Below are 26,567 nucleotides of genomic sequence, written 5' to 3' on the forward strand. Positions count from 1 at the left end.
AGAATCTTTTTAATAAGAGACTGGGGAGGCTTTTGCAATTAATTTTTAACATAGCATCATAGATTTAGAGCTGGAAGGGTCGTTAGAAGTAATCTAATCTAACTTGTTTATTTTACTAATGAGGAAACTAAGATCTAAGTTAAGTCCAAGGACATATAGGTAAAAAGTGTAAAGAGACAAGATGTCAACCTGAGTACTCCAACTTCATATACTTTCCAGTATTGTAGGACACATCTTACATACCACATCTTTATAAACTGTTGCCAATACATCTGTTTAATGCCTTACTACAGATGTAGAAAGGGTTATAATTTTGTTCTATAACTTTCCTTCCAGTGATTAATATCAAGAGACTGAGACCAGGACAAAAAACCAGATGTGTGCCCACCCATCTCAGAGTCAAACTGGATATGAGATTTCCTATAGATGGTGAGGTCCTCCAAACGCTGTTTTAAGAGGGCATCCTTAATTCTTGTAGAGTCTCCTAATAGTTCTCATTTAGAACTTCTTTTAGCACTCACCAAAAGAACTTCATCATTCACACGGGGAAAACCAAGTGGATGAGTCTTGTCCATTGTGATGGAGAAGCTTAAGCAAAAGAGAGATTGGGAAGCTTTTAGTTATGTTTAGTTTGAGATCTTTAGAGCTGGAAGGGACTTTAGACATTATTTAATAATATTTGCACTTTAAATTGAGTCAAGAATGCTTCATGTATGTTAACTCATTTGACTCTCAAAAACCGTGAGGCAAGTGTTATTACTGCATTTACAGATGAGGAGACTGAGGCAAATGGAGGTTAAATGATTTACTCAGGTAATAAGTACGTAGGTCTTCCTTGCTCCAAGTTCCCAACTCTATCTGTTGCACCACCTGGATGTTTCTACTGCAGGTATTATCCCTGTTTTACAGATGAAGAAACTGGCAAGTCACTGGTCACAGATTTAAAAGGGGAGGGTGTCCGAGGGAGCATTCAAACCCAGGAGTCTCCAAAACACCGGGTCAGCATTCTATGCAGCACACCAGGCTGCCTCAGTTTCCAGATCTGTAAAATAAGGAAACCGAGGCCTGAGTCTAGGGGGAAGAGCCTGAATGCGAAGAGTTTATTCAGTGGGAGAGGGCGTAGTCGGAGCAGACATCCTGTCTTCCCGAGGCTGGAGCAGCGGCAGCTCCACAACGCTCCTTCTAGGGAGGGGGCAGGGGGCGGGGCCTCTAGGGGGCGGGGCCAACAGTCTCCTTGGGCGCTCCGCTCCCACTATGCCCTTATAAGGCGCGCCCCCTCGCCGGAGCTCGGGAATTCGGCCTCAATCCCTGCGGCGCAGCCCCAATCCTCGACCCCGCCCCGCCCCCATTCCCGAGGGCGGGGTCCAGGAGAGGGGCAGCGGCCGCGGTGGGAGGGAGGGCGGAGTTGCTAGGAGGAGGCCCAATGAGAATGGCCACCCCGGTCTGCGCGGAGTCGCGATTGGGCGCGGCGACGCGAGGGGCGGGGCAGCCTCGAGGTGGGTTACGCCGAGGGAAGCCCGGAGTCGGCAGTCGCAGCCCCGCTCGCAGCCACCGGCAGCAGTCGAGCCCCTGGTTTCTCGCCGCCCGCCGGCCGGTCTCCGTCTCCCCTAGCCCGCGGCTCGCCGCCCCGCCCGCCGCCACCATGCCGGTGTTCCACACGCGAACGATCGAGAGCATCCTGGAGCCGGTGGCGCAGCAGATCTCGCACCTGGTGATCATGCATGAGGAGGGCGAGGTGGACGGCAAAGCCATTCCTGACCTCACCGCTCCCGTGGCCGCCGTGCAGGCGGCCGTCAGCAACCTCGTCCGGGTGAGCTCCAGCCCGGCCGGGCGGGAGGGAGGGAGGCCCCTGAGTGCACCGGAGCGCCCGAGACCCCGGCCCCGCCGCCCTCCCGGGGCACGGCCCCTCCTCTGCCCCTGCCCTGCCCCTGCCCTGCCCAGTCGCCTCCGCCCCGCTCGCGCTCCTGCTCCTTAACCCTACGTGTCCCGGCCTCCCCTGCTGCGGGCCCGTGCGGACTCCGACCTCCGTCCCGCTACCAAACTTAGTGGGAAGCCCTGTCGTCGCACTCCACCCCCCTCCTAGAGTCCACCCGTCCTGGATCCTTTGTCCAGCCTGCCTCACTTTCCCCTTTGTGCTGAGCCACCTTCCCGGGGCCATCCTCGGTGATCGCTGCTTCCCTTTCTTCCCACACCGGGGTCTCCCCCTTCTCTCCCCTTTTTCCTCCCCTCCTCTTTCCCTCTTCCTCCCCTCCCATTCACCTTTCCCCTTCTCCTTCCCTTTTCCGTCCCCCTCTACGTCCTTTCTCTTCCCTCCCTTTTTTCCCCTCCTTCCCTTTCTTACCCCCCCCCTCCAGTTCTCTTCCCCCCCTCCTCTTTCCTTCCTTTCCTCTCCTTTTCCCGCTCCTCTTTTCCTTCCCCCTCTCTCCTTTCTCCCCTCCCCCCAATATCCCTAAATCAGTTTCACCTCTCTTCCCACTTTGGGCGTATGTAGATCCCAGTATTGAGTCAGTGTTGAGTATGGAGTCAGCCCCCGTTCCGAAGTTCCCCCCCCTATATTTTAAACCTTCTTGTCCAGGTTCCCTTTTACCTGCTGTCAGACTGCTTCCTCCCCCTCACTGGCCTTTCCCAGACTCGGGTCCCTCCCACTGTTCCTCCTCCTGGCAGGAAGCAAGATGGAGCTGCCTGGAGAGGCCTGTGGGGATGACCAGCTAGATCCCTGAGAGCAGGAAGGAGGGGATCCCTTGGGTTCTAGCAGCCTTTCTGAATGGATGAGCAGTCCACCCTCTCAGCTAGCGATTTGGTTTTTCCAGATGCCATGACTAATTCCCAAAGCGATCGCTGTGGGAGGCTGAGCCCACTGAGGAAGGGAGAACAGGGGGAGATCTGTTGGCTGGATGACACAGAGGCACCAGTGACTGATGAAACCAGGGTTCCATAACCAGTTTCACACTTTGTTGTCTCTGTTATGTCAGGAAGGGTAGTTTGGGCTCTTGCTTCCTGTGAAAAACCACTCTGGACAAAAATTAATACACTTCCTTACAGAGGGGATGTATGTTTGTGAGCAGTCCTATAAATGCTGAGGGAGCTCAGGAAGGGCAGGCAAGTCGAGAAGCCTAAGATCTGGGTGGGGCTTTGATTATTTATCCGATGGGGGATACCCACAGTTGGGGTCAAGACTGCTCCATGGCCACTGATGCTGGTTTAGTTAGGGCAGGACTGTCCCTTTAATTGCTGGGGTTCCTCCTGTCTCTTCAGGTCAGTAAATATTAAGTGCCTACTATGTGCAAGGCAGTTTATTGGTGATCCCTGAATTTAAACTGTTCTACACAGCAGCATCATAACTGGGAAGGCTTAAGTGGTACCATATGTGTACTAAGCTAGAGTTCTTGAGGTAAAGTTCTTATTTAGACACAAACTCTTAATTTATCAATGAAATAAGAGTTCCAGCATTCTTTTAAAATGTTTAACTTTATGTTCTATATATACTTTATGGAGCCAATATTGATTATAATTTTAAGGACTCAGAAATGAGTTCATTCTTAGGTAGTCACAGGAACTTTATAAGATACCTGACTTTAAATCAATATACTTCATTATTTCATAGCATTACTCTAGGACTACATTTTGCCACATTATGAAAGAATTTAAACTGGCTAAGAGGAGTTAAAGTATTATTTTAGGGAATATAGTTGTTGGAGGTTTTTTTTTTTTATTATTATAAGCCCAGACTTAGAATTTCTTTTGCTGTCTGATTAGATCTTGGCCTGGGTAAATCTTTAAGAGAGAATTCCCACACTGGTTTTTTTCTGTATAAGGAAGTAGAAAAGAAGAAAAAAAACCTTGATCCTAATACAATAATTAGTTCATTTCTCACATTCCCCCACTTGATTCTAATTGAGGGACAAAGTCTCCCCAATGAATCACTAACTGAGACTGCAAACACTGCATCAAGGGTTCTTAACCAGGGGGCTTATGGTAGGTAACAATGTGAAGGGGAAAAGGGAAAGAGATGATTGAATTGAAAAATCAAAGGAGGCAGTCCCCTCTCTATTAAGCAAACCTCAACAGATAAAAGGTGCACAGGGAAACTGTAAACAGTAAAAAAAAATTGTACATTTGATACTCAGAAGTTGAATCTCCTACATAGCTCTCTGATTCTTGTGACACCATCTGATGCAGCTCTCTGATCTGGGTGTGATCTCAGAGCAGTTTCCAGCTGAGAGTTTTAGACTAAGGTCTCTTGTAGGGATCCCCTTTCTCTGTTAAAAATCTCTTACAGAATTGGTCTTAGCACAATTTAAAATTTACTTTGGCCAGGTCAGATACTGAAAGTTAACTCAAACCTTAATGTCTTTTACTAGAAGATCAAATTCAGAACCTTTTAGACCAGGGAATTTACATTTTTAGGCTGACCAGTTGTCATATTGATACATGTCTATATCTATACATCTACACACACATACACATATGAGAGAAACTCAGATATAAACAGAACATTAGAACCTAATTTTTATGCTTGGCATTATTCCTCCATTAGGAGGATGAGATTCTGCTAAGGAATTAATAACAATACTTTTTATAAGAAGATGGACTCTAATACAGAAGTGAATTCATTTAAAAGTTGCCTGGTTAACTTTAGTTTTCGTGTACAAACCAGTATACAAAAAAGTATACAACTTTTTTAGTTGTAACAAAAGGTTCTGGGATGGGATATATAAATACATTGAATAATAAATTTAAAAATAGTGTATATCGAGTAAGTTATTTATAATAAAACATTTTCTGCTTCTAGTCACCTTCAGATGAATAATGCTGACAAAAGTGCATGTCTCTTTAAGTCATTTACAAACTAGACTACAAGCCATTCTTCTAAGATAACTAATTGTACTGGCATTCCTTTCAGTAACACAAAACTGAGACAGTTATGATATTCACTAGATTATAGAATCATATTCTGGTTTAACAAATCTGCATCATTTACCTATTTTTCCCCATACCATTTTGAGAATTTAAAGGGCCTTAGTTTACATAGGAATATATAACTAGTAACAGATGTCAAACCTAAATACTTAGTTATTTGGAATATAGAAAGGACTAAAATTCTAGGCCAAATAGCTCAGATGTTATACCTGCATCTTATTGTAGTAACTCAGATATTCTTCAGTATTAGCCTATAAGATTGTGTTCACACTGGTCATCTGAAATGTTTATAAAAATTTGCTATAAGAGAAGAATAGGAGGGGCGGCCAGGTAGCACAGTGAGTAAGAGCACTGGCTCCAGTGTCGGGATGACCTGGATCAAATCCGGGCTCAGGTACTCAGCACCACACCCAGAAATAACTGGCCGTGTAACCTTGAGCAAGTTACTTAACCCTCATTGCTTTAAAAAAAAAAAAAGAAAGAATAGGGACATAACTATAAGGGAATAATGCTTACCTAACTCTATGTCAGTTCCGGGCAAAAGTTATATAGATAGCCAATTGGATTGAGTCTGGCTTAAAGTCAGCTAGGTGGGATATTTTCCTTTCAAGAAATGTGAGATTGGGGAAATTGAGTCAGGAGAAGAATCCTGTCTTCACCCATGTCAAGAGTTGTTTCCCCCAGCTTTTCCCAGGAGAAATCCACCTGCAGTTCATGGATGTAAAACCCCAGAGAACTGCTGGCATCATGGATCATTGGCCCAGTAGCATTCCCTAACGATGATACCTGGAGTCAGACTCAGAATAATATCAGTTACAGTCCCATAAAGTCTTGGATAGCAAGTTCCAATAATCAGAGCTTCAGGTAGATTCAGCTCTCGGGGATCACATAGCCTAGATAACAAGTATTGATTATGTAATATCATATTGGTAACAGTAAAGAGATTCATTGTGAAAAATCACATCTTGATATAACTAGTACTAAGTAGATGATTTTTTTCATCGCTAAGTTCAACATTTACACAAATGAGTTTGCTTTAAGGTGCTTAATAGCAAACCACAAAAGACTTGGGATGTGTAAATACAATAATCCCAAATTGTATGCAGAGAACAGATTATATGAAAAGCTATAGTAAAACATGTTGGGGAATATAATGTTAAAACTATGTAAGTTATTTGGAATAGAGATGGATCAACTCCTAATTTATAACTGTGGAAAGGCCACTGAGACAAAAACTTTTGTGAAAGTTAAGGTGTTTAGGACCTTACAGGCTTTGATTGAGCACCTTTTGGTGGTAGGGGAAGGTCCAGTATTGGGATCAGATGAGATAATGAGCATAAAATGCTTTGTAAGCGTATAATTTGTTAACTATTTAGTGTTACAATCATGTATAGAGAGACTAGAGGATCTGTATCCTGAGCTCCGGTGCTTACTCTCTAAACCACTTATCTGTTGTATCTGTGTGCACATCCTGCCTTCCCAACTAGATTGTAAGCTTTTGGACGGCAGGGACTGTGTGTGTACTTCATATGACTGTATTTCCCTCAGCACCTCATCAGTGCCTTGCACACGATAGGAGTTCACTGAGTACTTAATTACAGAATGAATGAACTAGGGGCAGTGAGAACAGCTCTAAAAGCTTTCTAAGGAGATTTGACACAAAATGACAGGCCTAGATGAGAATAGTGATGGGGAAATGGAAGAGGATTGGGTCAGAAACTGTTGAAGAATTAACAGGGTTTGGTGATGAATTTGAGAGGGGGAAGGAGGGGTGCTTAAGTTTTTTTTTTTTTTTTTTTTTGCTTTTTTGAAGGGGGGAAGGGCAGGGCAATTGGGGTTAATTGACTTGCCCAAGATCACATGGCTAGTAAGTGTGTCAAGTATCTGAGGCTGGATTTGAACTTGGGTCCTCCTGACTCCAGGGCCAGGCTGGTGCTCTAGTCACTGTGCCACCTAGCCACCCCGTGCTTAAGGTTTTTTAAGGAATAAAATGCAGATGATTACTTAGAGAGGGATGAGATTTTTTTCTTTGTTGTTCAGTCCTAGTCAGGTATGTCCTACTCTTTGTGACCTAATGTGAGGTTTTTTTTTTTTTTTTTGGCAAAAATGCTGGGTGGTTTGCCATTTCCTTCTCCAGCTCATTTTGTAGATGAGGAAACTCAGGCAAAAAGGGTAAGTGACTTGCCCAGGGTCACATAGCTAGTAAGTGTCTGGATTTGAACTCAGGTCCTCCTGACTCAAGGACCAGCTTTAAAAAAACACAAACAAATATGCCACAACTTCTTTATGCAAATGAGTATTTTTTTTTTTAAGATTCACCTTGGGTGTATAAATATAGAAATGCTGCAAAAAGTTTTTGGAGTTCCTTTTTAATAATTGTCTTTGAACCAGCTTATGAACCACACACAAAAAATTAGTCTCATTCCTTTATAGTTAAACCTAGTTTTTTATCCCACAGGATTTAACTTAGTTTGATCACCCTCCTAATTAACCAGAATTGGTTTCAAAAGACTTTTTGGCTGTTTATAGAAATCACACCCAGTCTCAAAGAATGAAAAATCCTCTGACTGGAGTAGTGCTTATTTGGATATTTAAGCTTCTGGTACATCTGTTTAAAAAATCAGTCACATCATAGTTAAGGGTGTATCTTTTCTTGTGCTTTTGGCATTTCTTGTTACTTCTCTTTAGTTCTTTACTCCAGTGCTCAGGGAAGATACAGAGGAGGAATATTTATTTACGTGTCTTTTTCCTCAATCCCTGTGCAGTTTTAATTTTCAATAATATTTCTAATGGAGCAGTAAAAAAGTAGCAGAGGGAGGTAAGAGCATTCAGAGTAGGGTGGGCACAAAAGAATGGGTGCACAAACATGGGGAGGGACAGCAGTGTTCCAATCAGAGGGCGCAGGGGATAATTTACTACTGTGTTTTGCAGTGTGGCATATATATTGCAGTTTCTTTTTCTTCTGAGGGAAACAACCCTTAGCTGTTAATCTCTGTTTTGACAGTTTTATTTCATAATTCAGAGGATTTAGAGCTGGATGAGGTCTTCAGAAGCAACTGGGTGGCACTGTGGATAAGTCCCAGCCAGGAGTCAGGAAGACCCTGAGTTCGAATCCAGTCTGAGACCCTGGGCAGGTCCCTTCACCTCTGTTTGCTTCAGCTTCCTCATCTGTAAAAATGGGGATAATAATAGTGCTTACTTAGCACATCGTTTGGCACTGAGTAAGCACTATATAAATGTTAGCTATTACTGTTACTTACTTCAGCCTTGTCAGTAACAGATCATTGGGCTATAAATTTCAAGCTAGTCATCCTGTCTAGCCACATCATTTTACAGATAAAGAAACTGAGGGCCAGAGAGGACAGGTGATTTCCTTAAGGCCGAAGACAGTAAGTTAGACAATAAGTGGGTTTGAACTCTGGTCCTCTAAATCTCTACGTTGAGAGTGCTTTTTGTAGTAAGGTACTACTGAGGCTCTGGAAAGTTAGGTGACTTCCCCACAGCCATTGAGTAACCCAGCCATTCGTGTCTTCTTTCCAGAATTAGAAATGTCTCCCTGAGGGCAGGGTCTGTGCTTACCGCAGTATTTGGCACAAAGACAGCATTTAATAAATACTTTTCCATTCCATTCCATTCTGACTCCAAATCTTGTATGGTTTTCATTTGTTTTAGGCATTTTGCTTTACATCATTGTATCTGATGTTATGTTTCAATTCTTTTCCTCTCTATACCCATGACATTTTCATTCATTTATTAATTTTTTCCTTCCAGTCATGACTTTTGAACCACACCCAAAATAATCTAGTTTTCTGATAGAAGCAATTCTGGGATAAATAGCTGCATTACCACAAGACTTTTGGGAAAGAGTGCTCAAGGCAGAGTTGGTTGCATATTACCAATTTTAAAATCTGAAGTTATTTTAGTTTCAAGTTTTGCTTTCTTGTTGGGGGGAATATGGGAATTTGTGCTAATTCCAAAGTTAAGAGGGTTGTTTGGATTATTTTGATGGGTTTGGAAGTAAAAAAAATATATATGTATTTCTAGTCTAGTCATATTTTTTGTTGTTTTGATTTTGGCTGGTTTACCTGTTCTTAGTCAAGTTCTGGCATGACATAAAAAGACTATATGAAGAGAATTATGTTAAAATAGCATTATATTTTATAGGCATTTTCATTTGCACAGTGGGGTTTTTTTTCCTTTTTTTAGAGTGATGAGATTAGCACATAAACATTTTAAGCTGGTATATATATATGGTTGCTGAATTTGACCCCCTTTAAAACTTTGTACCACTTATATCAGATGTGTTGTGACTTCATAGGCCAGGGAGGTTTCACTTGGAAACCTTTGGCCCAGAGATGTTAGAAGAGCTAGATGTGCTCCTTTACCCCTTTAATAGCCAGAATCCACAGTGGATACTTGTGGGAATTAGACTCATTTAAGTTTTCTTCAAATTAAATATGACTTTAAAAGTTTGTTCATATTAATCTTATATAATTGTAATGCTGTGCTCTCCTAAAGCTATTTCATGAGATCAGCATTTCTCAAATGAATTTGGTCCCTGAATAATTGAGGACTCTTCTGTCGACAGAACTTTTACCCCATGGCCTGGGTGTAGATTGCTTGCCCCTAGCATAAATAGGGCTTGGGAAAATTCTAGTGTAAAAGAACCTATTTTCAGTCCCAAGAATGACTTCATGTATTTTTGATATCCAAGTTCATATTGTAGTAGGAAAAAAATCACTAACTTGACATTTTCTCACAAAGTCCCCTTCTTGTTGCATGACATACCCCAGGGAGCTAGGAAGTACAGAGTCCGAAAAGATGCCACAGAGCTGAGCCAACAAGCTGGAGGAGGCAGCGCTGTTGCCAGTGTGTAGCAGCAATATTGTTGCCTATGTACATGAAACCACACGTGTCTTTGCCTCTTTACATATTAATGGCAATTTCTTTATAATAAATTTTTGGAACCTAAACCGGTATGATCCCATTCTAGCACAATTAAGAAGTTTTGAATTTGACCTGTATAACTATACACTCTCTCTCTCTCTCTCTCTCTCTCTCTCTCCCCCTCCCTCTCCCCCTCCCCTCTCGGCTTGGGTTCCCCAATATTGAGGATAAAAAAAGGTTCCACTCTATTTGGACTGGTGATTCTTCATCTCACTTTCATTCCAACTCTAAGGGCCACTTACTAAATTAACAACAGGAGAGTATCTGGAAATGCAAGATTTCACATCTTCTTGCAAAGAATGTCTTTTTTAGTGTAAAGAAATTTAAGTCAAGTTTTGATAAAAAAAAAGACATTTGGAAGCTTGGTTATGTAGTGTTAATGCCTGTTTTAATATGACTAATGAATAACTCTTTAATAAATATCTTGGACTCCTTAAATTTTACGTCAGGAGAGAAACAGAAAGATTGGGGTTTTTTAATTCAACTAAGGCATTGTAGCCAAATGTGGCCAAACTTATTCATTAATCTCTGTTAAGAGAATTATAGTAAGGTAAATTTCTATGTAACATCATTAGAGCAATTTAAAAGACTCATTACTGTTCAGCAAAGCAAATACAGGATTTGAGCTGGCTATGTACCCAGGTTTGTCTCTAGGATAATAACATATACTTGCAGGCCAAGTTTAGGGGCAGGAAGGAACCTGGAAAAGTCATGTAGGCAATCACGCTACATTTAGGTAAGGGTCTCCGTAAACTAGAGTAATAATACTAGCTGACTTTTATATAGTGCTTCGTGGTTTGCCCTTTATACGAATTGATTAATTGAATCCTTTCCATAAGCTTGTGAAATAAATACTGTGGATATTATCCTTTTCTCAGTTGAGGAAACTGAGGCTTAGACAAATTAAATGACTTTCTCCTGGTCAGACAACTACTTAAGTTTGTGAGGTAGGATTCAAACTCAGGTCCAGTCTGATTAGCAGCGGAGCCCTCCTTCCATTATTCCATTGTACCTCCCCTGCATAAAGACCTTCAAGGAAAGAGATTGCATAAATTTCCTTGCCAATACATCCTAATGTTCATCCAACCTACATACGCTGTTAGGAAATTCACTTGGCATTTGGTTCCATTTCTTCATCGTAGGCAGGCTGAAAGTACAGCATGAGACTTGGGAAAACCTAGAGAAGAACATTGACTCAGATGACTTTTTAAAAAGGAGTCCGAGGAGGAAAGCGCCACTTCTGTTTTCAGTCTGTAGCTCTCAATCACTGGGACTCCTGGGGTGGCCTGGCAACTTCTAATGATGCAGGGGTGCACACAGTTTATCAGAGCTGCTTTTCCTTTTATTGTTCTCAGTATGTAAGGCCATTGGAATGGAGCATGTCCATTCCATTGAGAGTGGGAAGGGAAAGGAAGGATGCTTCTTTTTTTCTTTACAGTTTTAGAAGAAAATTAAAACTAATAGTGAAAAGAGAACAGGATATAGAATGAGAAGACCTAGGTTCATTTCTTGGTTATACTACCTTGTGCCCTTAAGTAAGTTTCTTCATCCAAAATCACCTCATCCAACCCCTCTAAAGATCCCTCCTAATCCTATGATTACATGATTATTTAAAAAAAAAAACCTAAAAAGAAAACATTAAAATGTGTATATATATATATATATATATATATATATATATATATATATATATATTAATTAAGCAATTGGGGTTAAGTAACTTGCTTAAGGTTACACGGCCAGGTGTTTCTGGGTGGGTGCTAAGTGTCTGAGCCTGGATTCGATCCCCAGGTCATCCCGCCACTGGGGCCAGTGGTCTTACTCGCTGTGTTACCTGGCCGCCCCAAAATGTATATATTTCAAATAGCAATATTCATGTGCTGTTAAGAGAAAATGAGTTATTTTTCTAGGAGTGATGGCCATTATATATTCTTAACTGGATTTGTGTTTGGAGGTATGGCCTCTGGATGTGGAATTGCTCTCTTAGTAAAGCTAAGGTGAATAAACCTTAACAACTTTGTGCCCTCGTCAGCACTGTGTTTGAACTCAGTATTATTCACTCTCAGTTTGTGAGCTTGCTGTGAGAGCAGATAGAATATTACTTTGCTTTACTTTTGGACTTCCAGCCATAAAGTTTATAAGTATGAAAATAAACAGATGCAAACACACACACACACACACACATACACATACACACACCACAAACACAGACCAACCTAACTTCTTTCTGTTTAGAATCTCAAAAAAAAAAAAAACCAAACCCCAACAACTCCAAAACCTCAAAAACAAAGCTATTTTCATTGGCTTGGTCAAGAACTGATAAGAGTGGGGAAATTCACCCAGGCTATTGCTACAGATCAATGTTATTTTTATAATGCATGTTGGAGAGCCAGTGCACTACCTTAATGAAATACCAGTTGGTTAGTGCCATAGAGCGAATTCAAGAGACTTCTGTGCTGTCCTGGAGCTCCTAAACCACTTTGCTGGTCTAAGACATATTATCAAACTGATCCATCTTGAGCAACCATGAACTTGTGCAATGGAGAGCACATGTATATAATAGAGGTTGGGAATGAAGATCCAGATGACCAGTTGAGATTGGGAACAAATTGTCACTTCATTTTCAGTTATTTGGAGATTACATCATGGCAGAGGTTGACTTTTCCAACAAATACCAGACTGAAAAATTCTGAGTGTGTGCTTTTTCAGATAAGTTATCTGGCTATTTAAAGTAGAAATATTTTTAAATCTGGGCAGTTATGATTACAGTAGTAACACCCTAGCATTCTGAAGATGGGAGCCATAATAAATAATGTATGGTTCCAGGAGACTTGGGCCAACTTAAAAAAAATTTGGCTGGAGCTTCTAGACCATCTGCACTGTGTTGTTGTTGAGTCATTTCAGTCACGTCTGACTCTTCTGTGACCCCATGTAGGATCTTCTTGGCAGATACTGGAGGGGTTTGCCATATCCTTCTCTAACTCATTTTACAGATGAGGAAACTGAGGCAAACAGGGTTAAGTGACTTGTCAAGGGTCACACAGCTAGTAAGTGAGACTGGATTGGAACTAAGGTCTTCCTGCCTCTGGACCCAGCACTATCCACTCACCCACCTAGCTGCCCATGGTCAAACAGCTGTTTGTTTGATTGTATAATTATATACATGGTCAAACAGCTGTATAATTGAGTAGAGATTTGGGATTGTTTCTGGAAGGTGAGAATAGCACATCTTGTCATGTTTAATCTCTTTTGATGCCATGTTCAAATGATGGTAGGATAGGGTAGTGGAAAAAAGGACTGAACTGGGTTGTCATAATAGATAGCATTTATATAGTGCTTTAAGATTCACAAAGTGCTTTACAAATATTATATAATTTTGACCTTATGATAACCCTTGGAGCTAGGGGCTGTTATTGTGCCCATTTCTTAGGTTGGGAAGATGAGGCAGACAGATTAAGTGACTTGCCTAGACTCACCCAGCTGGTGAGTGATTGAGGCTGTTTTTGAACCTGGGGCTTTCCATTGTACCACCTGGCTGCTTTTTGCTATAAATTTGATTTTTAGTTTCAGCTCTTCCACTATCTGGTTTCTTATCACCTTGGGCAAAACACTTTACTTCTCTGGGTCTCTTTCCTTGTATGCAGAAGAAGAAGGGCATTAGATTAGATGATCTGTAGGTGTTTTATAGGGCAAAGATTCCATGATCTTTTTTTTTTTTTTTAAAGCAATTGGGGTTAAGTAACTTGCTCAAGGTTACACGGCCAGTTATTATTATTTCTGGGTGTGGTGCTGAGTATCTGAGCCTGGATTTGATCCGGGTCATCCCGACACTGGAGCCGATGCTCTTACTGGCTGAGCCACCTGGCCGCCCCTAAGCAATTGGGGTTAAGTAACTTGCTCAAGGTTGCATGGCCAGGTGTTTCTGGGTGGGTGCTAAGTGTCTGAGCCCGGGATTCGATCTCCAGGTGTTCTCAACACTGGAGCCGGTCTTAATGTCCATTCTTAATACTCACAAAGTTTTTCAGTTCCATAGAGTCATTAATTTTACTAAACTCCTGCTATGTAGAAAATATTTCATTCAATGAAATCCTCTTATTTTTTTTCTGTCAGACTTTTAAAGTTTTAAATATACCTCCAAACATCTGTAGCAACAGTAGCTAACAAAGGGTGATCTGCAGGGTGGTGGGGAGGGGGAGAGAATGTTAGAACTTAAAAGCTTTGTAAATATTGTTAAGTTGTAGGAAATGGAATCCATGGCTTACTATTTGGAGAATTTTCCACCATTGTAGTTTTCCACTGAATGACTCAGTGGGGAAGTGGCTAAACTCTACCGTGGTATCTACTAAGCCCAGCTGCCATAATCCAAGTCAAAGCCATAGGCTCTCTTGAAATAAACTTCAGTTGTTCTCATGAGTAAGTTTTAAATGGAAGAAGGGAAATGGTCTATATCATTTCTAAAAATGGGGGACGTCTGTTCTCTGACTTGCCCTTATTACTAATTAGTACCTCCCCTTTCATTTGAGGAAACTGTTGCCTTTTACTGGAAGACTGAACTCTGGGTAGATCCTTTAAGTAGTCTTAGCCAAAGGCAATATTTAAAAAAATGAATTTTTGATCTCTCATTTCTATTTATATTTTACAGAAGAAAACTAAGTTTAGAGGAGTTTAGTGATGTGTCCAAAGTTAGTGGTAGTTAGGGGCGGCTAGGTGGTGCACAGGCCCTGAAGTCAGGAGGACCTGCCTGAGTTCAAATGTGACCTCAGACACTTAAAACTTTTACCAGGCATGTGACCTTGGGCAAGTCACTTAACCCAATTGCCCTGCCTTCCCCCCTCCAAAAAGCAAAAAAAAGAAAACCCAAAACAAAGTGGTAGTCATTTTAATTGTTCAAGGAGTCAAGACAGACTCAGCTCTCCTAACTGCCACTTCATATGGCTTTCCTGCCTCTCTGTCTATTGTTTTGAAATTATATCAAATAAATTTCTCTAATTTTAACTCCAGGGATGGAGGATTCTGCGTAATAAGTCACCTACCAAAACTCTTCTGGAGGCCAGAGTTGTCAAACACAATAGGCAGATCCTCAAACCAAATTAAAATGTGATTGGGAAATATTTAACAAATTAAATAAAAATACATTAGAACATAGAGAGTGTTAATGGGATAGCACTGCACTAGGCAGCTCTTTCAGACTTCAAGCAGAGGAGGGTTTAAACTATATTGGTGGAGGGACTTTGCTCAGCTGGGAATTTCCTGTACCAGTGAAAGGATGGGGCTAGTCCTTGTCTCCTATCCAAGGATATATTATTAACTTAAGCAACCAGAATTGTACAGTGTAGTCATCTGGTCACATAGACCATTTGCCTCCCCTTTACAAGAGTGCCCCTGAACAGCATCCCTCCCCCTATGATCTGGACTCTGTTGGAGCATTTACATCGGTGAGTCAGTCTCCTGTTGTTGAATAGCTCTGATTGGTAGGAAGCTTTTTCTGGTTTTTGTTTGTTTGGTTGGTTTTTTTGCTGCTTTTTGGAGGGGGGAAGGCAGGGAAATTGGGGTTTTGACTTGCCCAAGGTCACAGGGCTAGTAAGTATTAAATGTCTGAGGCTGGATTTGAACTTGGGTCCTCCTAACTTCAGGGCCGGTGCTCTATTCACTGTGCCACCTACCCGCCCCTGAAGCTCTTTCTGTTGAACTGTAATTTGACATAAGATTTTTTTTACCATCATTTGTTCATAATTCTGCCTGTTGGGTCATCATAAATCTCTTCCCTTGTTCATTTGAAAGATGACTCTTCCAGTACTTGAATATGACCATACAATTCCTCTCACATCTTTCCCTTTTCAGTTTAAACATCTTGAGTTTTGTCAAACATTTCTCCTATGCCTAGGCCAGGCTTTTTTTTTTTTTTTTTGGAGGGCAGTTGAGGTTAAGCGACTCGCCTGAAGTAACACGGCTAGTGTGTTAAGTGTCTGAGTCCGGATTTGAACTCAGGTCCTCCTGACTTCAGGGCCAGTGCTCTATTCACTGCACCACCATTAGGCACCCCACTAGGCCAGGATGCTTTTGCCAGTAAAGCAGATTGCCAATGCGAATTTTCAGTGACGTGACAGATGCTGCAGGATAGCATTGTAGAAAACACCATTCAACCCTTTTGGGTGCATGGACCAACAGAGGCAAGGCCCACACCAGGACTAATGCAGCCCTATTGGGGTGCTAGCTATTCACAGTGAAACTAACTACATACAATTGTTTGTTAGTGACTACTTTCTTTAGAGCAATTTTAAGAAATATTTCCCTCCAAATGACTGTTAGAAGTTGTTAATTTAATTTTATTTTTGTTTTTGCAGTTTGGAGGCTGGGGTTGAAGCAGGGTTAGGATTTTTTTAAATCTTAATAGTCTTTTTTTTTTTTTTTGCTTATGATAGACCCATACCAAAGATGAGCATCAATGGGGAACCCAGTAAAAGAGCAATAACAGCCCAGGCTCCTAGTCTCTGGATGGAGCTCTTGATCAGCAGGATATGCTTGAAAATAATGCATTCATTTCTGGAGTCACCAGATTCATCCTGTTCATTAGTGATGGCTTTAAAGTTGTTTAACTGTTTCCTCTGTACTAAGTACTGGGGATAGCAAGATTTTTAAAAATGGCAGTTTCTCCCCTCTAGGATCTTGCTTCTACCTCATTTATATAGACCTTTATAGTTTAGAAAGTGCTTGCCTCACAGTAACCAGAAGAGGTAGGTCATGGAGGTGTGCCCTTTTCACAGATGAGGTATTGAGTTATAGAGATAAGGTGGCTCATCAAGCATCTTACAGCCACTAACTGTTGAACCCAGGACTTCATCCCAGGTTTCTGAATTCCAAGTTCTGGTCACTTTTGACTATACTTATTGTGTCTTTGTGAATGAAATGCATCCGATAATGATGAAACAAATCTGTTTAAAATTTAAGTACATAGTACCCTTCATCTCAAAATAGATCAATAAACATCTGGAGTGTTATTTATACAAGCTCTACAAATTTAAATACATAGTGTTCTTCATCTCAGCAGTATATCAATAAAAATAGAAATATATCTAATACAAAAAATGTAAGTGTTACCCATACAAACTGTACACTGTTATCTATACAAAACTGTGTTATCTGTATCAAAGTGAGGGTGGTAAAGTAGAGAAGTTATTGACATCTTATTGAACACTTAATTAATTAAAGTTGTACCTACAACTTTTTGGTTATATGTAGTTCAGGGAAAAGTTCTAACTGGTGGGTATGACTGTGGCTATGTCTGAAGAGGACTCTGAAAAAAGAATATTCGGAAACAATCCAGAAAAGAACTCTAATGTTGTTGTTCTGACTTTTTGTGACCTTGTATGGGATTTCCTTACCAAAGATATGGAGTGGTTTTGCTATTTCCTTACCCAGTGTATCAAGGCAAACAGAGGTTCTGTGACTTACCTAGGTTCACATCACTAGTGAGTTTCTGAGGCTGGATTTGAACTGATTCCAGGCACAGCACTCTATCCCCTGAGCCACCTAGCTGTCTAAGAGCTCTAAAAAAAGGGAGAAAAATTCTCACTAATTCAAGAGAGAATGGATAGAGCAAGGAATCAGCATTCACCTTGTTAGGTGAGGTCAGGTAAACAGGTTACAGTGGAGTCACATATACCCATGTAATGGGGGGGGGGAGAGAGAGAGAGAGAGAGAGGGAGGAGAGGAGAGAGAAAAGGAGAGGGAGAGAGAAGGAAGGAAGGAGAGGGAGAAGGAGAAAGGGCAGAAGAGGGGAGGAGAGAAATTTTCTTACATTCTGTTCATTGCGCATATACACCAGAGTAATCATGAGTTGGAAGACTGGAGTCTGCTGTTCCCTCAGGTACTCATCTCCTGGAGTTGAGTGTGATTATATCATCTTCCATTTGCACAGTCCTAGTCATTCTCTGTGGACTCTTGGAGCTAATGAAAACCTTGGCCATAGATGGCTTTCCCAGCCTTCCTGATAATCTAGAAGATCCCTCTATGTTTCTTTCGGTGTCTTTGCATCCTCTCTTTCCTTATGGAGAAGCAAGAAAAGAAACCATTATGTCATGATGTCATCACCCTCTACTAGAAAACCACCAGCTTTTTCAAGAGTATTTTTTTCTCTAATCATCAGTCTTTGCCTGCTTTGAAAAGAATTTTTCTTTCTTTCCTTTTTTTTTTTGAGGGCAGTTGGGGTTAAGTAACTTGCCCAAGGTTACATGGCTAGTTTTTTTGTGTGGGTGTTAAGTGTCTGAGGCCGGAACCGAACTTGGGTCCTCCTGACTCCAGGGCTGGTGTTTTACTCACTGTGCCACCTAGCCACTCCAGAAAAGAATTTTTCTATTTGAATAGAAGTCATGGTTCCTGTCTCTGTCCTGATCAGTAGCTTAACTGGGAATAGTGAAAATTAAAATTTATTTTCAGTTGTTTGCATACTAATTATCTCACATCTATACAGACTGTTGTCTTTTAAAGCACCTGCCCTTCATCTTCTTCCAGCTATAATTATTTAAAGAAATTATACTTTGGCTGATGGATGATTTCAGGGATCTTAAAGGGACTACCCATAATTTTCTTCTTACACTGACCTAGAATCCAATCTCTACATAAGATGTGACTCTATTATGTTAAAGTCAGCTCTAGGTAATGCAACCTCTTCTGGAAGCTGTGGTATTTCTCCACCTTAGATTTACATTAGGTTCCCCAGAACCTCCTGGTCTTTTTGGCATCTGTTTACAGGTTCATGGAATTAGAGAATCTCTGGCATCAGAAGCGACCTCTGAAGGCATCTAATTCAGCCCACACTTGGACAAGAATCCTTTCTATGATATGTGGTCATCACACAATATGTGGTCATCTGCCCTTTTCATCAAGAGCCCTCTAGTGAGGGGAATCCATCAACTCCCAAGGCAGCCCTTGCCATTTTTGGGCACCTCTAAGACAAAGTTTTTCTTTCAAGTGGAAATGTATCTCTAGGTAATGTTGACTCCTTGTTCTTTGTTCTTCCTTCTGAGGCCAACAAAAAGCCTCATCTCTCTTCCACTCCAGGCTCCAAGACAGCTGTTGTGTCTCCCTATTAAAACATTTTTTCCCTAAACAAAACATCAACAGGTCCTTGAAGGGATCCTCAGATGGCATGGTGTCAAGGCCCTTTGACATCCTGGTTGCTGTTATTTTGGATGTTCTCCAACCTGCTATAGTCCTTTCTTAAAAGTTGTTCTCTAGGGTGGCCAGGTGGCACAGTGAGTAAGAGCACTGGCCCCAGAGTAGGGATGACCTGGGATCGAATCCGGGCTCAGATACTTAGCACCACACCCAAATAACTTGCCATGCAACCTTGAGCAAGTTACTTAACCCCAATTGCTTTATAAAAAAAAAAGTGGTTCCCTGTACTGAAGACAGTATCTTTAGGGATGATCTAACCAGGGCAGAGTGCATGTGGAGTGGGACTGCCACCTTGCTATTACTGAACATTATCCCTTGACTCCTTGTACTACCTTATTTTGGGCTGTCATATACTGCTGACAGGGTGATATGCCAGTATATTAGCTATCCCTTACAGCGTTGGACCTTCTGCAAATTGGATGAATGTGCCATCTTTGCATTTATCCAAGTTAGTGATGAACAGTTAAACAACACAAAGCAAAGGAAAGGTTCCTGGGGCACTCTGCCATCTACCTTTCTAGTTCAAATTGAGTATTTGATGACAACTCTGGGTCCTTCTGGTCACACCATTCTGATTCCACATACCTAGGTTGTTTAGACTTACCTCACTTCCTTTTTTCCCCATGAGGCTAGCATGAGAGACTTTCCTTTGTCAAAAGCTTTGCTAAAATCTAGGTAAGCCATCAGGTATTCCTCTGATCTGCCCGTTTTGTAAATGTCAAGAGAACAAATGAGGCTAGTCCAGTCTGGCTTGTTCTTCAGGCTAAACTAGCTCTTCGTGACTTCTGCTCCCTTAAAGCTGTCTCTTTAATAAGAGGCTCCATTTTTTCCTGTGAATCAGTTAAGTTCACTGGCCTCTAGTTTATAGACTTCACTTTTTTTTTCCTTTTTTGAGAATTGGACCATTTTTCTTCTCAATTTCCTCTCTCATCTTCTGTGATCTTTTGGAGATCACTGACAGTGGGTTAGCAGCAAAACTCACTTACTTTATTTCCTGGAGATGTTGCATGTTTGGGCCTGGCAATGTGAACTCCTCTGGGGAAAGTAGCTTCTTTTATTATCTTTCTGACCCATATATGACTTTTCAAGTTCAAAGATCATTCTCTCTGGTAGAGAAAAGAGAAGCGAAATGAGTTGGATTGTGTCTGCTGTTCTTCTCTCACCTATTATCATTATGCCATCCATCCCAAGCAGTGGTACTATCTTTCCCTTATTTGGGCTTTTTTTCTCTAATAGAACCAAACTGCCTTTCTTTTTTTTTTTTTTCAAGCCTTACTCAGCAACTGTAGGTTTTGACTCTGGCTTTGTAGGGCTGTATGCTATGCTTTTCTGTTCACTTTCAGTTACTTGCTTTTCCTTTCACCTTCTATATAAGTCTTAAAACTAATCTGTGTTGGTTGAGTTCCAAGTGTTTCCATATTTGTCTATTTGCCTAGCTTCCCTAGTCCCTCCTAATCAGAACTGTTTCTCCTTGGGTCTTCAGCATTTATGTGAGCTTCCTATATCCATCTGGGACTGATGCCCCTGAAGAATTTTAGGCTATGGTCTTTAATAATAATAATAGCAATAATTAGCACTTATGTAGGGCTTACTGTGTACTAGGCACAAATATTATCTCATGTGATTCTCAGAACAATTCTATGAGGTAGTGCTGTTATTATCTCCATTTTACAGTTGAGGCAACTGAGGCAGACAGTGGTTCAGTGACTTGCCTAAGGTTACACTGTTAGTAAGTGTCTGGGATAACTGTTTCAAGGGATGCATTTGACCATGTACAACGATAATGATAATAGTTTAGAGGCCTTTCTCACTGCTCTCATAATTCGAGTGCCTTCCCCCTGTTTATTATTTCCTATTTATCCTGTATACAGCTTGATTTTTATGTATTTGTTTGCATGCTGTTATCCCCTTAGATTGTAAGCTCCTTGAGGTCAGGGACTATCTTTTGCCTCTTTTTGAGACCCTGGCACTTAGTGCAGTGCCTGGTACATACATAGTAGGAGCTTAATATATGTTTATGACTAATTGTTTACTATATGTCATGCAGTGTGCTAAGTGCTTTACAGTTATCCCATCTGATCTAGAACAACCTGAGGAGGTAGATGCTGTTATTGTCCCCATTTTACAGATAAGGAAACTGAGGCAAGCAGAGGTGAAGTGACTTCCCCAGGGTCACACAGCTAGTGAGTGTGGATTTCAGCATGACTCCAGGCCTGATGATCTAATTCCTGTCTTCATTTCTCAGCAGAAAGAGGTGTGCTTCATTACCTGTTCTGGTATTGGTTTTTCATAGTTATTTTTAGAGTTTGGCTTCCTTTAAGTGTTTTTAAAATTTAGGTTGAAGTAATTGTGTATATTTTGCTTATTTATTCTGTATCAGTTCAGGGAGGTCTTTCATTGTTTCTTTAAATTCCTCTTGTTACAATGTATATGCAATATGCAATGCAGCCCTTGTTACATAGCAGAGCTGACATGATTCCTTCTGGAATTATCATTTGAATCACCAGAAGTGGGTAGTAGTCCTTGGGAGAGATGTCTGTGGAAGACAGCCGGCCACTTTCTGGTTACTATTAAATGGATGCATAGCGAGCAGCCTCCTTACTGCTCAGCACAGGTGCTGGCCCCTGGCTGCTCTCCTTTCTCTGACCCTTACAGGATAATTTCTCTCTTGAGGGCATTTGTGAATCCATAACATTATTCTTTGGAATGCAGGCAGCTGCTTCCTTCTCTGAAGTTCTGGTTCTCTCCCCTATGGGAAAAGATTTCTTGCTTTCGTTTATCTCCAAATGTTCAGTGCTTCCTCTTCTTTCCCTTTCTCTTCTATTACATTTTTTCCCTGTCCTCCAACCCTCTGATTTAGGTTGAGATCCCCCTCTGCTCCTTTCTTCCATTTAAAAACAAGGTACACCTTCTCCCTGATAATCTAAAGAACGAAGAGGTATTCCTCCTTCTTATTTACCTTCTCTATTAGGTGGTAGACTAACCTGTTCTTTGATCATAGATTGCACATGATTTCTGTATCCTGACAGTATTGAGAATTCCAGTATCCTAGTGGTAATTTACAAACACCACGATTTCTGGTAACAGTAGTACTCTGACAAGACAGGAAAAGTTAGGTATATATTCTGACTCATCCGCAGTAGGATTTTCAAATTCTAAGGAATGATATATGTTTCTAATTTTAGTATATGTGCTGCTGCCAGAGAAGGTACTGATCTCTCTCACTGCCTTCAGATGAGTATTTTTTGCTATTTTGGGATAGCTGCTGAAAATTTCCAGGGTAAAAAATAAGACATGGTCAAAAATAGCCAATGTCTCTAAAAAACACTATTTTCTTTTATGTCTGCAGCAGAAACATAAATGCTGTTGTATGATGGGTATTAAGAAATTGATTCAAGTGAGTTCATTTTACTTAACAGGCATATTGAGGACTAAGTCCTTGGATTCATATTTCCAGGATAAGTGATCTGTGTTCCTTCTATGATTCTTCTTCAGAAACTCAGAATTCAGTGATTTTAGCTCAGGGTTGTTCTTCCTTCTTAGAGTGTTCTCCTTCCTCATCTCTGCTTCATGGACTTCCTGACTCCCTCTAAAACTCACCTCAGGTGCTATCTCCCATATGAGGCTTTTCCTTAACCCCACCCATGCTTCCCCTAGTGTCTGGTTCTCTCTCATGCCCCTGAAATTACTTTGTATTTACTTATCTTTGTATTATTGTCCTTCCCAATACTGTTCCTTTCCACAAAACCCCTGCCTCCCCCCCCCCCCCCCCCCCCCCTCCCGCCCATGAAAAAGGCTGTATCTCCAATGTTTGGTCATTTCTTTGGGACATAGTAGGCACCTAATACTTGTTGAATTAAAGTGATGTAAATTTCATCCAAATTAGCTGTGCTCTGGAACTTAACACAACATTTCTCTATCTCTCCATTCCTTTTGCCTTTTATGTACCCTCCTTTCTCAGAATCTTTGTCTTCCTTTGAGGCTCAGTCTACCTCTTCCTTGATTCTCCTGACGGTTACTGTTTTTCTTTTAGGAATTAGCTTGTATAATATTGAAGTGTGAATGCTATATTCATCCTTGTACATACTTTGTGAGGGCTGGGATTGATTTGCTTTTTGTCTTTGTGTTCCTACATAGCATAGTAGACAGCCTTTGATTTCATTGAGGGCCATTTTCTGTAATTAATACTGCAGAGCAGTGGTTTACAAACTTTTTAATTTTGGAATCCTTTTATACTCTTAACATTACAGAGGACCTCCTAAAAAAGCTTTTCTTTAATTGGGTTATAGCTGTTGATATTTATGGTATTAGAAATGGAAGCATCTTAATATTTTTATGAAAATAGTTTTGATTTTTCAGACCCCATTTTGAGAGCCACTGATATCACCGAGGCTCTGAGAAATTGTAACTTGCCTCATTGAAATCTGTTAGTGTCAGATGATGAGATTTGAACCTGTCTATATAACTCATTCTAGTGTACTTAATAAACATTAGTTGAATTGGATTGCCATTGTATGTGAGCAACAAACTTTGAAGGCTGCGCATACACATTTTTGATTTATAATTAAATGATATTTATAACAAAATTCGTCTGACAAATTTTAGTGAAATATACAATCATTGCATGGCATGGTTATGAGAAATAAGTGTTATCAGTTCATATCCATGACTAATTGATTTTATCACATAATCAAATGTTTCTAGAATCAACTGTAGGGAAGTAATCTGACAGCTCTCTGAAAAGCCTTGTAACCTAGGCTTCTCATGCAAAGTCTTCCAGTGCCCTGGGTGCCATGCCATAGGAGCTGAAGGCTATCAACTCTTCTTTCCCACCCTTAGCCCAAGGTTTACTTGTCTTACACGTAGGATTCCATTCTACAGTGTAAGCGAAAGCCCTGCCATTGTTCCATCATTTTTTGGTTCTGTCTGATTCTTTGTGACCCCCATTTGGGGTTTTCTTGGCAGAGATTCTGGAGTGGTTTGCCATTTCCTTCTCAGGCTCATAGGTTTAAGTGGGTCATACAGCTAGTTAAGTGTCTGAGGCCAGATTTGAACTCAGGCCCATCCGCCTCACCCCAGTTTTCTTAGCATACTTTTATCAAATTATTTTCCTATGGTCTGTCACTTGTATATGACTAGGAGCCATCCCACTGTCACTTAGCTGTTCCTGGGGTGTTTACTTGTCAGTCAGCTCTAATCTAATTGTAGGGATTTCAGGGAGCCAAGGAAGATGAAGCCAAGAATCACCATCGATTTAGAAACTACTAGGGGAACTTAGCTATAGCCTAGTTCACATCTTTCATTTTGCAGATGATGAAATGGAGATCCAGAGACATTGTGGCTTGCCCAAGGCAAAACTAGTAATAAATAGCAGAGCCAGAATTTAAGCCTTTGGTGCCACACTCTTTTTTTACTTGCATGTATTTTTAAATTGTAAAACAGCAACTGGCTTGGACTTTTGGAGAAGGTGACTGGGTTAGTTAGGTAAACTGTGAAATTTGATCATCTTCTCACATTTGTATATGCTTCATTGCCTTGCCCTCCAGGATCCTGCTGCCTTCTGGCCATCCCTGATTTCCTTCTTGCAACGCTGTGTGGAGACCTGGCCTCCCCACTAGCCAGAAAAGCCCTGTTCTCATTCCTTCTTCAATCAGCCATAACTCACTTTGTGTAAATTGCAGTAGATTCTTGGTAAATTGGGGTTCTAGAAGTTCCAGGAATAGTGAAATCCCTCAAAAATATGTTGATGAAGGAGGTGGAAGAGGCAAAAACAAGCCTACAAATGTTTTCCCTTTCCTTACATCCTTGTCTTCCTTGACCTTTTTTCTCTTTCCAGCAGGAGGGAGATAGGGCTGAATAGGGAGCCGTGGTATATTGGAAAGAGCAGTGAGTTTGCAGTTAAAAAGTCTCAGTTCAGATTTTGCCTCTGACACTGTGTAGGTAACCGTGGGAACAGTTACTTCTCCTATCTGTGCCTTAGTTTCCTCATCTATAAAATGAAGATACTGGCCCAGATCAAGGGCTCTTAATGTATCAAGGGTCCGTGGATAGATTGCTGGGCATATGTGACTTTGGGTGGGAAAAAAAAAGAGGGAGGCATCTTTATTTCAGTAGGATTGACTTCCTTTGTAACCTGATGTATTTTATTCTGTGTGTTCTAGGAAGGTGTCCATAGGCTTCATTAGATGCTGCCAGAGGATCTGTGACCCAAAAAGAGGTTAAGAATCTATATCCTAGGTGATGTCAAAGGTCCCTTCCAGCCCCAGGTTCTGTATCTGAGGTTTGTGAAGGAGAGTCCAGGAGTGTGACCTTGCAAAATAGGCCTCAGTTCTTATTTTAATTCTGGCAGAAATACCTGTGGTAAACTGTTGTCACTTTTTTCTATCTTTCTGGGAACGCCCTTTTCTTCCTACCTCTTTTTCAGTAGTCCTTTTCTTGTACCCACTCCCCAATCCAGAACTGATGTTAGGAGGCTGCCTGATCAAAGTAATGCGCAGTGATATGTGAATAAAACCTCATTCTAGAAGTGTTAAAGAAAAACTTATGGGAAGCTAGGTGGCACAGTGAGTAAAGTGCCAGCCCCGGAGTCAGGAGGACCCAAGTTTGGTTCCAGCCTCCGACACTTAACACCCACACAAAAAAACTAGCCGTGTAACCTTGGGCAAGTTACTTAACCCCAGTTGCCCTCCAAAAGGCAAAAAAAAAAAAAGAAAAGAAAAACTTATAATTGGTAAATCTTAGTTGATTGAAGTGGGTGTGGAAGATATTCCTGAGCTCTCCTAGGTCCCAATTTGCCTAGTTAGCCAAAGAGAAAATAGGGCAAAACTTTACCCACTATTATCTATTTATCTATCTATATAGATATTATATATATATATATATAATTATATATATAAAAATAAATTTTAAAAATAGGTTTTTGTTGATATCACCTGTTCTTATACTGCCTAGATTTTCCTTTGCATTCCTCTTCCTCCTCCCTTCCAGAGATCCATCTCTGATGACAAAGAATTTTGAAGAAAGGAAGAGAAAAAGATTTAGCGAAACTGAAAAACAATTTTGGAAAAATCTGCCACATGTAATGTTTGCCACCATGAACCCAGCCTCTGCAAAGGAGGGAGAAGGGAGGGGGCTAAGCTTATTCTTTATAATTTTGCAGCATTAGGTTTTGATTATTTTGTGGTTCTTTTCTATTTACATTATGTAAAACATGGTAATGAGTTCCAGCCCAATGGAAATGCACAGAATGAACTGCAATAATGCAGCCACTTAACAGGACTCATTGTTTACGCTGAACTGGACCTAGTTATACCTTGTTGTAATGTTTAGTAGTCATTGTGTATTTTCCTGATTCTGCTTATTTTACTTTGCATTGATTCATGAAAGTTGATCCCTGCTTGTCATTTTATATAGCACAGCAGTATTCCATGCTGCCATTTAGGTTAGCCCTAGACTTATACTTTCTTTCCATTTCTTTGTTACCACAAAAAGTGAATATGAAGTTAAAAAAAAAGATTGGTTCT

General features: G+C 40.9%; 1 protein-coding gene and 1 long non-coding RNA gene across 4 annotated transcripts in view; one reads left to right on the top strand and one right to left on the bottom strand.

Annotated features, from left to right (window-relative positions):
* Positions 1–257: 257 nt before the first annotated feature.
* Positions 258–5,030, bottom strand: LOC138146415 (uncharacterized). The gene is made up of 2 exons (XR_011164474.1): positions 2,465–5,030; positions 258–1,042 (listed from the first exon to the last, which is right to left on the bottom strand). It is a non-coding gene; the product is annotated as an uncharacterized lncRNA (long non-coding RNA).
* VCL (vinculin) overlaps positions 1,497–26,567 on the top strand; it is a 118,928-nt gene continuing 93,857 nt past the window's right edge. For 2 of the 3 annotated variants that reach the window (XM_069068286.1, XM_069068288.1), the window contains exon 1: positions 1,497–1,810. In XM_069068286.1, coding sequence (XP_068924387.1) covers positions 1,643–1,810 — 168 coding nt within the window. In that variant the 5' untranslated portion in view covers positions 1,497–1,642. The remainder of the gene's footprint in view (positions 1,811–26,567) is intronic. The other variant, XM_069068287.1, reaches the window with a different exon arrangement.

Source organism: Petaurus breviceps, unplaced genomic scaffold (assembly GCF_028583685.1).
Source record: "Petaurus breviceps papuanus isolate PSGF00001 unplaced genomic scaffold, PetGlider_PUasm1.0 90762, whole genome shotgun sequence".
NCBI classification, from domain to species: domain Eukaryota; kingdom Metazoa; phylum Chordata; class Mammalia; order Diprotodontia; family Petauridae; genus Petaurus; species Petaurus breviceps.